Raw genomic sequence first — 15,809 nt, forward strand, 5'->3', positions numbered from 1 at the left:
CTAATATCAAATACTATCACTAGTAACCCCACACTGTTTTGACAACCGGGCCGGCTTGTATCATTAGCAACGGTCCCCATAAATATCAATACTACGTGGGTCTATCTTACTATGACGAAGCTTTTAGTACCACAAAAACTTGTATGGTACCACCTCAGCTGTTCGGAATAACTACACTGTACGTCAAATTAATTGTATCCGGGGACTTCGAAAAATCACTTTAGGATATTCAGTAATTGTACAGGACATACAAGGCATTACAAGAGTGAATAAGAGGAGGTCCAGTACCACTACATGACCTAATATAGCAGTTCAGGATCTTGTGTACCACTACAGGATGTCAAGTACTAATAATTAATACTGCAGAATTTGCAGTATTAATACTGAACATACAGTACCATCCAATGAAGTCAAGCTCTACCGCAGAATGTTCAGTGCCATAACTGAACGTTCATTCATCTGTAGGATTAACAATACCATTTTATACCACTGTAGGACACATACAGAGTATATAACATAAGAATGGAGGAAACTACAGACTGCCTATTGGCCCATATATGTATATGTGAGACTAAGCTTGAAGGATCCCCAAGCCGTAAATCACAATAAATATGTTCCTTGTAGGAAGACAGGTTGGATGGCTAGTGGGGTGTAGAATGTCTAGTGGGGTGACCCCTATCCATCACCACGATGGTTAGGAGTCACCCCACTTGCTATTCAGTACTAATAGTACTATTCAATAATTCACCATCAATTGCCTATAACTGATCCTGGAACCCTAATAATTCACCCAGTTAGCTAAAAATGCACAAACCTACATTATATAATTATATTAATTTACATTTCATAAAAAAAAAGTTTGTCACTATACTGTATGGACAATGTCTTTCACAACCCATCCTCCAAAAATGTTAGTACGTATGTCAACTATTACTGAAACGTACAAAAATGAGCTAATGTTCCCAAAAAGTTCACATTCTGTACTACTGGAATTCTAAATGGCAGGCTAAAAAACAAAACAGTAACTATATAGCCTAGCCTTACTTGTCCTAGGCCTTAATACGGTATTCTAGGCCTATTATACCCAATATTAGACTTATTGCCTTCTTCATCATGACCGCTACAAAATTTATGACAAGTTGCTTTCGGAAGGAACGTTTTTTTTTTTATTCAGCTTTCTCTTGTTAAATTCTACTGATATGTTTAACCTTTTAATATTATATTTCGAAAGGGATGAAGCCCTTGCTATTTCCCCCCCAAAATGGCGCTATTGCAGTTTTCCAAGTGATGGAGTTCTTCAATTTTTCCAAGGAATGGAACCCTTGCAGTTTTCCAAGGAATGGAACAATATATCATCAAGTGTTCCAGTACTCATATAGTAGTTACACAGTTCAGCATACCTTAGCCCAGGAGGGCGAAAGTTAGACAATATGGGACATTCTACAATATAATGTTCAAGAGAGTGCATGATTTCTCTTTCACAAAGTTGACACATTGTGTACTCGACATTTGGATTTTGAGAAAGCTGCCAAGTCTATATCCCAGGCGTATTCCGGCCACTATAACATCACATTGCCGGGTTCTTGCTCTATTAGTCCCATATGTGAATGTCTCCTCACCCTATCTATCATAAGTGATAGTTTAACTATTTTTTACACAAAATGTAAATTTTTATATATAACATCCTATGTTGTAATCTTTTGTTTAAGTGTTTTAGTTTGGAACACCTGTTCATTAGTTATATTTAAGCAACTCAAAGAGAATTTACGCTTTTTTACTAATTTAGCAAGAACCAAAAGAGAATAATAACACGAGGCTTCAAATCAAATGAAGACTATTTTCCCCAAAAATACATGTTAATTTTACAAAATAAAGCAAATAAATTAACACGAGCTAAACCAAACCTAAACTAAAACGCTTTATTAATAAAAAAATGGAATGAAATCGGAAACTAGCAAATATTTAAAGACAAATAGGTTCTTCACTTGACTCCTTGAGGCCGTCGCCTCCTTCCCGCCCACCGCCATTACAGGCGGGAGTTAAGAGGCGCCGACACGTCGTCTTGCACGGAGCGCTTCTCTCTACCTTTCCTCATGCTCTTACGGGTCGCAACGATGAGGTGAGCCTCGGTATACATGCCCAGTAGTTTATGAAGCGTCGCACGACCGCGAGAGGTGGCCACGTGCGGGTAAATATTGCCACGTTAACCACCCCCGGCAGTGATTTGACCGCGTGGAGACGTCGGGTGGTGATTGATGTGCCACTCAGCAGTGACTGGGGGCCATCATAGTGACTGGGGAGCACTCAGCAGTGATTGGGGACCATCAGAGTGACTGGGGGCCATCAGAGTGACTGGGGAGTACTCAGCAGTGACTGGACCACTCAGCAGTGATTCGGGACCATCAGAGTGACTGGGGAGCACTCAGCAGTGATTCGGGACCATCAGTGACTGGGGAGCACTCAGCAGTGACTGGAGACCATCAGAGTGACTGGGGAGCACTCAGCAGTGACTGGACCACTCAGCAGTGACTGGACCACTCAGCAGTGACTGGGGCGACCCAGCGGTGACTGAGGGACCAGCTAGCAGACTGGGGGACTACCCAGCAGCATCTGGGACCCACCTACAAGTGACTGGGGACCACTAGCAGCATTAAAGACCAATGACTGGGGACCACTCAACAGTGACTAGGGACCACCCGGCAGTGACAGGACCATTCAGGTGACGGGACCTCCCAGCAATGACTTTGGACCTTGAAGTAAATGATTACTGAAGGTGTTCTGGGACAAATCAGCAGTTGGGCTTAATGGGGCCGTGAATTAGAAGCTTTTTGACAGCAAAAAGATCGATATTACTGGCGGTAAAGCTCATCTTGTAGGTTGGTGGGGGACGGGACAGATCTGTACAAGCCCCGGGCTCCGACCACTTGGGCTGGACGGTAGAGCGACGGTCTCGCTTCGTGCAGGTCGGCGTTCAATCCCCCGAGACCGTCCACAAGTGGTTGGGCACTATTCCTTTTCTCTCGTCCCATCCCAAAACCTTATCCTGACCCCTTTTCAGTGCTATATAGTCGTAATGGCTGGGCGCTTTCCCTTGATAATTCCCTCCCTTCACTCCTACCTCCACCACGGCCTAAGGAGTTTTTAAATTGATATTATATAGGAATAACGATTAAAATGGCCTAAGGAGTTTGAATGGAAAAGGGAAGGGAATTGTCGGAAAAGCGCCAAGCCATGACGACTATATAGCACTGGGAAGGGATCAGGATAAGGATTTGGGATGAGACGGGGGAAGGAATGGTGTCCAACCACTTGAACGGTCGGGGATTGAACAATGGCTTCCCCAATGTCTTTTTCAGTATATTCCTTTTGTTGACTACTCGTACAGCGTAGGAGTATTTCTTTACATCCCTTCGGCTCATTTGCGTTTCCAGCTGCAACCTATGACCGCTTGTCTTTCTCCCAATTTGAAGAGGTTATCCTTGTCCACTTTAATATGATCTGTAACTACGAAAAATAAACTGATTACTAAGTATCCTTTAACCAGGAAAAAATACTGATCGGCAAGTATCCTGTAATTAGGACAAATATACTGATCCATCCCGTAACTAGGGAAAAACTCTAGTTACAGATCACTACGAATATGTAACGGAAAATATGCTGATCATTATGTATCCTGTAATTGAAAAATATACTGATCATTACTTCCTATAAGAGATAAAATATACTGTTCGATACACATCCTGTAACTGGGAGAAATATATACTGATAACCACGTATCTCGAAAAAATATATATATATAATTTCTAATCTGGTAATTTGACAAATGATCCTGACGGTGGTCAAACTAACATTTCTACCCTTTGTTGACTTGCGAATAACAAATCTAACCTGGTGTGTTGTTTGGTCATCAATCTAACCTAAGATTAACACTAGTTTGCTTGCTATCTTATATTTTTTGTCTCACTTAGTAGCTGTTGTTAAATTTTGACAATAGGACAAATGATATGGTCTTTGATTTTGTTTAAAAATTGAATATTATATTAATATAACATTATAAATATTCTCAGCAGGCGGTTGACATTTAATCAAATCAAAGGTACTTTGTCGAAATTGATAGAGAAAAGAGATTGCAGAATGTTGAAGTTTTTGTTTTTGTATTTGTAAATGTATAAACAAAGTTAATTTGACTTGCTGAGATTTTTCATTTAACAGAATAGACAATAGGAAGTTTATCTTGAATGTTGGCCAGCACAAAATTTTATACAAATTTAACAAACCTGGAAAGCCATTTGCTCTTATCACGATCAGTCAAGTTAATTACCGCCGAGTATGGCCATAAGTGATTGAGTGACCACATACATACGACCATATGCAGTGTATACCCATATGAGGGTTGTCATGTATAGTAATCTAATTAAGCATTTCATTTGCAGGGTGGCATGTTTGGTGGCTGTCTGTCTGTTTATGAAGACTGCGAGGGTTGTCAGTGAGGAGGAGGAGCCACAAGAGGACAATGAAAATGCAACCACAGGGGAGAGGTTCAGGGAATTCGTCTCAAATCTTCACAAGAAATTGAAAAATCTCTTCACGTGAGTATAAAAAATATAAGTAGCTTTTATGTTTGTTGCCACCAGGGCGGCTAGTCTATCGTGCACCCCATACTCGCCTTGTGACCGCTTAAAGTATTGCAGAGGACACAAAAGGTAATCAGAATTGGAGCACATTTTTTATATTAACAATTACAACTAATATGCACACTTTATAATTATAATGACAGCTAGTAACAATATTTTTGTACTGCAAGATCTTTTTTTACAATATATTATTATACATTGGAGGTAAGTCTTTTGTTAATACTTAGAATTATTGTCAGTATTTGATATTACAAGAAGAAAAAAATAAGATATTTAAATGAATATCAAATAAGCGGATTTAAACTATTTCACACAGACAGATATATTAGACGAGGAGGGGGAGTAGCCATATATCTTAGGGCAAATTTGAAATGAAGTCTCAAAGAGGGAATCAAAACTGAACCACACAGAAACTATTTGGCTAGAATTAAACGAAAAAGATAACAATATTATAATAAGAGTTGTATACAGGCCACCAAACATGGACAGAATAGAAGCAAAGCATCTCTGGGATGAAATATCTAGAGCATCTAGGTCAAGCAGTTTTTATGTCATAGATGACTTTAATTTTAGTGGAATAAACTGGCTTAACAGAACAGGGAATAATGAAGCGGAAGATTTTCTAGAATTAATTGACGAATGCTTCCCTACGCAACACATTAAGGAGCCAACGCGTGAAAATAATATTTTAGACTTTGTGTTAACTAACAGGGAAACGCAAATTAATGACTTCGAAATAGGGAGTGAGCTAGGGAATATTGATCATAAAGAAATCAGATTTAGCATAGAATGAAATAGATTTGTAGGAGAAAATTCTGTTAAAGTGCCAGATTTTTGAAAAGCTGATTTTAATGGCCTTAAGTTAGCTAAGTTATGTAAGTTAGGTAATGTCGGGATAGATAAGTTGCATTAGGATAGGCTAGTACAGACAAGTCAAATTAGGTTAGGATATTTAGGTTAAGTAAGTTAAGTTAGGTTAGGTAAGTTACATTACATTAGTAAGGTTAGCATCTATAGGTTAGGTTATGTAAGTTAAATTTAATTAAGTTAGGTTAGGTTATGTAAGTTTAGTTAGGTTGGGTAGGTTAGGTAAGTTATGTTAAATTAGTAAGGTTGGGATAAGTTAGGTTATGTAAGTTAGGTAAGTTACATTGAGTTAGTAAGATTAGGTTATGTAAGTTAAGTTAGTAAGGTTAGGTAAGTTATGTTAAGTTAGGAAGGTTAGATTATGTAAGTTAAGTTTAGTTAGGTTAGGTTAGGTTATGTAAGTTAAGTTAGGGTAGGTAAGTTACGTTAAGTTAGTAAGGTTAGGATAGGATAGGTTACGTAAGTTAAGTTCATGTTCAATCAGGTAGGAGAGGTTAGGTAAGTTTGATTAGGTAAGTAACATTACTATAGGTTAGCTCAGGCAAGTAAAGTTTGGGCAAGTTGGGTTGGGTAGATAAGTTATGATAAGTTATATTAGGGTAAGTTAATACAGGTGAGCTAAGTTCGGTAGGGTTATGCAGTGATGTTCAGAGAACAGTTTTAAGATAAAGTGGCTAAGAAAATATATTTGAACAAAATAATTAATAAGCAGAAATACAAGTTTGTTACGAAAAGGTGAGCTAGTTACTTTAAGAGCCGTGTTTGTGACAGTAAATGCTATTAACGAGTTTAACGAGTCTTAGTGAAAGCTGCTACTGCATAAAAGATAGCTATTTTACTTATTTATACATGGCGAATAAGTTTATAAGTACTTTAAGTTGTACAAGTTTAGTTTAATATATGACTTAAAGTTGACTGTGACTGCGTAATGACATGTTTTAATTTGCATATGTCTTGAAATGTTACTGTTAACTACTTATTTATTGAATGAAGAACAACGGTTGTTACATTTGAGAGTGTTATTTCATGCCTGAAGAGTATTCTCGATGTTTAAGAGATTATCTTTGATGACTTAGAGGATCACTGATGGATCTGAGATTATATTTGATGTCTGAGAGTTTCTTGATGAACGAAGGTGAATTAGAAACTTTCTGTGATGAACGAAGATGTCTTAGAGAAAATCTTTGATGCACGAAGAATAACTTAGAGAATAACTTTGATGATCGAAGATATCTTAGAAAGTTTCCTTAATGAGCGAAGATGTTTAAAAAAAGTTTCTTTGATGAACGAAGATGACTTAGAGAATAACATTTGATGACCGCGAATGACTTTTGAGGACATGAGTAGTATTTTTATGTGTTTTGAGTGTGTTATTGATGTCTTTGAATGTGTTATTGACGTCTTTTAGTGTGTTATTGGTGTCAATGAGTGTGTTATTGATGTGTTTGAGTGTGTTACTGACGTCTTTGAGTGTATTATTGATGTCTTGAAGAGTAACTTTGGTGTCTTTGAGTGTGTAATTGAGATCTTTTGAGTGTGTTATTGACGTCTTTTGAGTGTGTTATTGATGTCTCGAAGACTGTCTTTGATATCTCGAAGAGTGTGTCCTTGATGTCTCAAAAGAGTGTCTTTGACAATTTTTCTTACTCCAAGAAGTATACTGTTAGTTACGAAAGTGCTGAAAAAAGTTACATTTGATTATTTTTAGTTAAGGGGAAGAATAATTTTAGTTAAGAAACGACAAGAAAATATAATGAAAGTGACTATTTTAAGCTGATTGACAAATAATTTTAATTACAAAACGACAAGAAAAGATGAACAGGCTATTTTCAGTTGACGAATATTTTAGTTAAAAAATGATGAACATGGCCTTTTTTTAGTTGAATGACATATTTCAGTTAAGAAATGATGAACATGGCTATTTTTTTAATTGATTAACAAATATATTAGTTAAGAAAATGATGAACGTGACTATTTTTTAGTTGATTGACAAGTAATTTTAGATAAAAACAAGAAAAGTTTGTCTTGGTAAATTTGAACTGATTGGAAGAAAACAATTGTACATTTGATTTTAAAGAACATTTAAGAGAATGCGGCGAACACAGTGAACACACGGGGAACGTGACAAAGAACACAGAACATAACCGAGAATAAGATGAACACAGTGAGCTTGTGGGGAACATGAACTTGCAGAGAACATGAATAATGACGAAGAACACAGACTACGAAGAATGAACAATGAACTTGTGAAGAACATGTTAAGAACATTATGAAAACATGGAAGAGAATACAAAAATATGACTTGAACTTGCAGAGAACTTGCTGAAAACATGGAGAATATGGAGAAACAGGTGAAAAACATGGAACGGACATTTGGGAGGATATTTTAAGAACATGGAGAGAACATACAAATATAGTAAGAGTATTGACGGTTTGGATAAGTTGAGGAGTGGGCGAGATGAAGGGGGAGTAGGGGGAGAGGGAGGGGAAGATAAGGGCGAAAGGGAGTAGGGGATGGTAAGGTAGGGGGGGGAAGGAAAGGGGTGAGGGAGGGAGATAATAGAGCGGCCGGGTCCGGGGGCATGGAGGAAGGTGGGAGGGAGAGAGATAAGGTGTGATATGACCGTGTGATTATTATTACCTTGTGAATGGTTATTTACGTAGCTGAGTAAACAAAGGGTATTGACGAAGAGGATATGCTTACTGTGGTGATGATAGGCTGGAGTGGGTCTTGATCTGAAATACTAAGTTTGAGGAACTAAGGCGGAGGACGAGTTGGAGCTCAGTAATTACGTTTTCTTTACTTACTTAGTTAGAAGTATGACTGATTTAAATTTCAGGGAAATTGAATTGGTATTAACAAAGATACGAGAGGGGGTTAAGGTGCGCGACCGGAGCTGGAGCTCAGTAACTAAATTATTGTATTTTACTATGTCTGAAATACAGGGGTGTTAAATTTCTGAGAAATTGATCGGGTATTATTGAAAATATGAGAGGGGGTTAAGGCGGGGACAGGAGCTAGAGTTCGGTAATTGTTTGGATTTATTTTATTACGTACGAAATATAGCGGTCTTAAATTTCAGGGGGATTGGACTGTTAGTAAAGAAGTTATGGGGGTAAAGTAATGCGGGGGACGGGAGCTAGAACTTGCTTACTGACTTGATTTGATTTACTACATCTTGAAATATGACTTTAAAATTGGGCTATTAGTAACGAAACTACACTTATAAATACGATCTCTGGCAAATTTTGGTCTTAAACCGATCTGTCACATCTCTGTCTTAAAATGGACATCTGATCTTTGACTATTTTTGGTCTCAAACTGGACTGAAATTATTTCGGTCTTAAATACACTGTCATATTTTGGTCTTAAAATGGTCTCTGTAGAAATATGGGCTTAAACTGGTCTCTGTTCAATTTCGGTCTTATATATGGTCTTTGAAGAAAATTTTGGTCTAAAAATGGACTGAAATTATTTCGGTCTTTAATGGACTCTTATCATATTTAGGGTCTTAAAATGGTCTCTGTCATATTACGGCCAATTTTGATCTTTAACTGGACTCTGACTAATTTCGGTCTTTAACTGGTCTCTGACTAATTTTCGGTCTTAAAACGGACTGAAGAAATTTGAGTCTTTTACTTGTCTTTGAATAATTTCGGTCTTTAACTGGAACTTTGACTAATTTTCAGTCTTAAATTGGTCTGAAATTATTTGGTCTTGAAATGGTCTCTTATTAATTTGGGTCTCGAACGAGTGTGACACAGCAGTAAATGGATATAAAAACTAAAACTTACTGCTAAGATATCTATTTTCCTTAACAAACTTCTATGACACTATTTTTTAAAATGGTGTTTTGAAAACTTTTGGGTTTAAACTCTTAAATAAATTTCTATGATCATATGAACTCTGAAATAATTTTATAAACCTGAACTCTGAAAATTTTTGAATTTCTCCCATAAAAACCTTTAAGAACTTAGTGGTAATATTTGCCTCGAATTTCCCCCCATAAGAAACCTTAAAGAACAAATGAGTCATTTTTACCTCGACATAGACGTCCAGACCTTGGCATACAAGTCACTGAGTTTGATCTATTTAAATTGACGTTCGGTTGTGCAGAAATTCCATACGGATTTTCAACCCTAGTATTTCAATTTTCGGTCAGGTATTATGTCCAAAAAATAGTGCAGGAACAAATACATTTGTACATCTAACTCGATTTCGTTCGCGGGGGTTCAAAGCCAGGTATGTTAGTAAACGCTTCATATGTATGTGTTTCATACACCTTATTACAGTATACGGTAAATTAGGTACGATTAATATATAGGAATTTAATTTAAAAACGTACGAATATGCCTTACATGATTCGAAATTGTTTCGCACAATTTTAAACAATTTTAAAAAGTGGTACAGCATTTAACTCAAGGTGTTTTCCATTCTAATGTTTAATTAATTTAAGATTTTCATCACTGTGTGTCATTTCAGTATTTTACCAGTGATTTCATTTGTTGGGTTGTCTGGGCGAATCTTTCAAGTAGCACTTCATTAAGAACTTGGTGAAGTCTATTATCTGAAAATTCTTAGACTTTGGCATAGTTGGCATTTAATTTAAGGTGGAGGAATTTGTTAGACAAGATCTGTTTTTCATAAAGTCATATTGTGATGCATTGCCGATATTGTTTTGTATTTTTTTTAATTACAGGACTCAAAACAATACCTCAAACACGACCTCAAAAGTTGACGAAGGCCTTGAAGAAAACGCTGCTCAATCTGATGATATGTGGGCGGAAGATTACATCCCGGATTATATGAATGAAAGAGATGAATCTCAATACGTTTCTGACCATAGACTTCTAGATTCGTTAGATGATAATTACGAAAACTTGAGAAAGAAGAATGATGTTGAACATCGTTCCGAACCTGTCATTGTTAAAGATGATATTGGTGATGTTGCTGAAGATGATATTGGTGATCATGATATTCCTGATGTGGATGATATTGCTGATGGTGTTGAGGATGATATTGCTGATAGAGTTGAGGATGATATTGTTGATGCTGTTGAGGATGATATTGTTGATGGTGTTGAGGATGATATTGATATTTCTGATGCTGTTGAAGATGATATTGCTGATGCTGTTGAGGATGATACTGCTGATGGTGTTGAGGATGATATTGCTGATGGTGTAAATGCTGATATTGATATTTCTGATGCTGTTGAGGGTGATATCGCTGATGATGATAGTGGTTATTTCTATAATGAGGATCAGAGCAATAGTGAAATGTCTTCCTTTAGTGTTTTTGATGACTTTTTAAGCGACACCACAACCTCTTCCGACACCGACAATGATGGAACCTCTGAAACAAGTTCCTCTACGGGTGTTTTGAATGACGCGAGTGATGCCATATCCTCTTCTGATACTTCAACTGGTGAGGATACCAGTACTAGTACTTCTACTGACATGGTACTCGACGACGTATATGTTTACGATCATGTCAATGATGCATACGTTAATGATGATGCTGATAAAGACACCAGTGAAAGCATTGATGAGGAAGAAGGTAATAAAGAGGACACCACCGACGTGGCACAAGATACTGCTGACGCCAGTGATAAGGAAGAAGCTGGTAGGGAGAGTGACGAAAAAGAGGCTGGTGACGAGAGTGACGATAAGGAAGAAGCTGGTGGCGACAGTGACAAGGAGGAGAGTTCATCTGAAGAGTCTGAGAGTGAGGATAAAAATGAAACTGGTAAAGATGAAAAAAATGTTACTGCCACAAAAAATCTTACGGCAGGAAGTTGTAAGCATAAAGCAGGTACAGATTCCTCAGGGACTAATGTATCTTGTGATAAGAATGCCACTTCAACCTCAAAAGGTGGTGCCGAATTGGGTAAAGAAACCACCTTAGGAGGTGATAAGAAAGCCACCACATCTCCAGAAGGTGGTGATAAATTGGGTACTAAAACAACTTTAGGAGGGGGTGAGAATGCCACCTCATCTGTAGGAGGCGCTAAATCTGATAATGAAACCACCTTTGGAGGTGATAAGAAAGGTACCTCACCCACAGGTGGTGATAAGGAAACAATCTCGGGAGTAGGTGGTAAAGAAACCTCACCCACAGGTGGTGATAAGGGAACCAACTCGGGAGTAGGGGGTAAAGAGACCTCACCCACAGGTGGTGATAAGGAATCGGAAAAGAGTGATAAGAAAGAAACCACATCCCCAGGTGGTGGTGAATTGGATAAAGGAGCCACAGCACAAAAGCCTGGAAACGCGAGTTTAGGCAACGCTACAGAGGATGCCGTTTACGTTAGCGATGATGATGATGTTAGTAGTGACAGTTATTTATCTTATAGTGATGATGAGAATGTCAACTACGGTTCTCCAAATGATGACTTTGATTTTGATGCTTCCAATAATGAATTTCAGGACAATGTACCCACCTATTCTGAAGATGATGATAAAGAATTCACTTTCAATATTGAAAATGAAGGCGACAATGTCCTTTCTGATGATGAAATTGAGGATGTTGAAAATGAGGGTAATTATGTTTTTTCTGATGATGAAATTCAGGATGCTGAAAATGAGGATGATTATACCTCTCCCCATGTTAAAGTTGAGGATGACTCCATTTCTTATGATACCTTTTCTGATGTTGCAAATGAGGATGATTGTGACGTTCAAGCCGAGGATGATAGCCATGTAGAAACTGTGGATGATTATGCACCATCTATTGAAATTAGACATGTCCCTGGTATTTAAATTGACCATAAAAAGGCTTATATATCCCCTGTGTTGAAAATGGTGGTGATTATGCCCATTCCCAAGTTGAAATTTAGGATTATGGCTCTCCTTTTGTTAAGAATAAGGGTGATAGTATACCTTCCCATGTTGAAATTGATCGCGATGGTTAGACAGTTACTTAAATTGGTAATACAGAAAACACATTATATTAATTTAATTTTTCAGATCTTAACATCTAAAACTAGATTATTGATAAGGGAAACTTGCCATATATTATTTTATTTACAATATCTTGTATTTTCCAGTACATTTTACATCATATGTTGTGAATTTTGTTTTAAGGAAAGTAAATATTGATTGTTTACTTCTGCATTTCATTTGTATCCTACTATAATGATTTTACTAATTAACGTTTAAATATTGTATGTTTGAAAAAGGTTTACCAAGTTTTGAAACAAACGTTATTCTAAAGTATTTATGTACTTATTTGTTCTCTTAATGTCAATATTTTAAAGTTTAAAACAAACTAGCCTCATCTTCCCCTCTCATGCTGCCCTCATCACTCTTCACCTCCCATGCTGCCCTCATCACTCCACCTCCCATGATACCCTCATGGCGCCATAACAACCCCCCACCCACCTTCCATGCTGATATCCCACTAATATTCGGTTTATTTGTGCATCGAGTCAGGTTTCGTGTAATATCTTCTCTCTGATTTCTCATTTTACTTCCTTTTCTTAACATTTCTTCCTTCCTAACAATTTCGTTCAATTTATTCTGTAGCTTCGTGTGGTCGACAAAGGTGTTTTATCATCTTCGTTAAACGTGGTCTCCAAACATCGATAAAGAGTTTTTATCGGCTCAGATCGTTTACTTATGTCAGGAATATAATGGAACCAGGTATCAGCTCATGTGTCACTTCATAGGTGTCTTCTTACTACAATAATAAATCTTCCCAACTTATTACTCTGCCTTCTGTTTCTTATAACATTACCAGTTAGGACGGAAGTAATTACCAAAAGAAAAAGCAGTTCAGAATTATTTGATGGCCCTGTGTTATAGAATGTTAAAAAGTTTATAAATATCATTCAGGATGACAATACGGCAAACAAAAAACATAGATGAGTGATCTTAAAGGAGGCAGTCACCTAGATTTTTTTTTATCGAGGGACGACTGGATAGGGAACAAGGTAAACCAACAATCCAATTATCCTAAAAATAGGGAAATTTTACACGGTAAACAATTGCTTAGACGTAAATCACCCCGAAATATAGAGAAATCTCTGGTGATGTCATACGTTTTTATAGCATTTGTCGGCAACACGTCGAGTGGATGTCGAATTCTAAAATCGTACCCAAAAATACTTTTCAATTGTGAATAATTGTTTTAGTAAACGCCAGACAAGACGCAAGAAACCAGAACAAACTTCAGCAGTTTGATCAGTATTTTATTAAATCACAAAATCTGATTCAGTGAGTGAAAACATCTTCACTTGGTCTCCTTAATATTCGTGATACAAGAATAATAAATCAAAAACATAAAATTTAAATAATTGTATTTATCATAAAAACAATAATGTACAGCTTAGTCAGTTAATATGATGCTTATTAATATTTTGTGCTTCGACTTTATCCACCTACAGTTGCATTATTTATGATAAATTATAAACGAACGAATAACATTACATTTGAATAATTGCACATTTCTCTAATGTTATGTTTTATAAGAATATATTTTAAAGGTAGTCCTGAAGTAGGTTACTATTTTATGTAACTTCGAATAAAACTATTTCCAAGGATTTTGCCAAGCATTGGCAACCTTCTAAGTAATTTTACAAAATTCCCAGAAGCTTGTCGATGCGTGGCAGAATCCTTGGTGCATTTCTAAGTTCAATTTCCTCTTATCAGAGAGAGAGGGTGGGGTAGGGGAAGAGATCACCTTACCACCAAGAAATGGGGATGAAACCTTACTTTATGGAAAATGGGGAAGAGAAAGCAGTAGAGAAGATAGAACTAAGGATAAATTTAAAACCAATGTTCCTTTCTCATATACATTCATTTTTACTGAAAAAAAATTGATTGAGTCAGCTCTGATTAATGTAACAACAGCCTTAATATAAGTAAGGCACATATACGCTACTCTCCAGTGTTTTTGTTTATTCCCGAAATTCCACAATGAGAGAAAACACCATCTGTTTTAAATTTATCCTTAGTTTATTCTGCCCTACTCCTTTTTCGTCCACATTTTTCAATAAAGTAAGGTGTCATCCCCATTTCTTGGTGGTCAGGTGACCTGTCTCTCCCTGGGGGCTGGTTATACATCTTCCTCTGATAAAGACGAATTGAGCCGAAAATGCTTGCAGTATTCTTTAATTTGTCATACATACATATATATATATATATATATATATATATATATATATATATATATATATATATATATATATATATATATATATATATATATATAGATATATATATATATATATAGATAGGACGAATCAGTGATTCTAGCAGATATATATATATATATATTTCTTATTTTCTTCTTCAACTGAAAAGCAAGTTGAAAAATTAACTCGCCTAAGTTTTAGTTTTATTGTGGCCCTATGATAAGAAATATTTATTTTTTTGACCATGTCAACATTTTTAAAGGCAGCGACGAATACAATTTAGCTGAAGCAACTAAATATATAACCGAGATTGAGGTTAAGTAAATGGTCGCATGGGCCAATAAGCCCAATGCAGTTTACGCATATCCAATGATGGCTGGGGCAATATCCAACATATTTTGACCAGACCACACAGTAGAAAGTGAAGGGACGACCCTTGTCGTCCCTTCACTTTCTAGTGTGTGGTTTGGTCAACATATCTCAGCCACGTTATTGTGACTCCTCGCCTGAATATCCAACATACAATATATACTGCAACATTTAGGACACAGAAACTGTTATCGCTTGTAGGCAAGAGGATAGACAGAGCAATTCAATCCTTTAAAATACTCAAATTCGTAAGGAGAGGAACTTAAAAATATATTTTCAATTACAAATCTCATACTAAAATAAAATATATATAATATTCAAAACAAATCTAGTAGGAATGAGGATGGTTCGTGACAGACACATGCTGCATGACAGCCAGTGTCACTAATTTGATACCTTTACAAATAACCTGGATGAACTTTGACTTATTGTTAGCATGTCTAGACTACAACCCGTCCTCAGACCAAGTCCATTCCATCCAGCGGTCGACCCCCAAAGACGCATTCATCAATTTTAACATGCTGTTAATTCAAAATATGAATTCATGTTGTTATATATTAGCATGCTGTGCATATTTAGGCATTGTTAGGTTAAGTGTTTAGGTTCTGTTGGCGATTATTTGTATTTCAACCCGTCCTCGACTCAAGTCCATTACATCCAGCGGTCGACCCCACAGAAGCATTCCTAAATTTGTACATGTTGTTCATTCAGAACAGGAATATTCTCAAATATAAATTAATATTTTATTATATTAGCATATTGTGCATATATAGGCATAGGTTAGGTTAGATTAGGTGTTTAGGTT

General features: G+C 36.6%; 1 protein-coding gene across 1 annotated transcript; it reads left to right on the plus strand.

The window, feature by feature from the left end:
• Positions 1–1,976: 1,976 nt before the first annotated feature.
• On the plus strand, positions 1,977–12,606 carry LOC123763425 (dentin sialophosphoprotein). Its single transcript, XM_045750577.2, has 3 exons — positions 1,977–2,119; positions 4,434–4,589; positions 10,202–12,606. Exons 1-3 carry the CDS (start codon positions 2,094–2,096, stop codon positions 12,258–12,260), a joined length of 2,241 nt encoding a protein of 746 aa, XP_045606533.2. The 5' UTR covers positions 1,977–2,093; the 3' UTR covers positions 12,261–12,606.
• The last annotated feature ends 3,203 nt before the right edge of the window (positions 12,607–15,809 follow it).

Source organism: Procambarus clarkii, chromosome 49 (assembly GCF_040958095.1).
Source record: "Procambarus clarkii isolate CNS0578487 chromosome 49, FALCON_Pclarkii_2.0, whole genome shotgun sequence".
In the NCBI taxonomy this organism is placed as follows: Eukaryota; Metazoa; Arthropoda; class Malacostraca; order Decapoda; family Cambaridae; genus Procambarus; species Procambarus clarkii.

Bases quoted from the DNA above. Each gene is read 5' to 3' on its own strand.
- LOC123763425 (XM_045750577.2), top strand. From the start codon at position 2,094: ATGCTCTTACGGGTCGCAACGATGAG. The intron at 2,120-4,433 runs GTGAGCCTCGGT...TTTCATTTGCAG, and splicing joins TTACGGGTCGCAACGATGAG to GGTGGCATGTTTGGTGGCTG. The intron at 4,590-10,201 runs GTGAGTATAAAA...TTTTAATTACAG, and splicing joins AAATTGAAAAATCTCTTCAC to GACTCAAAACAATACCTCAA.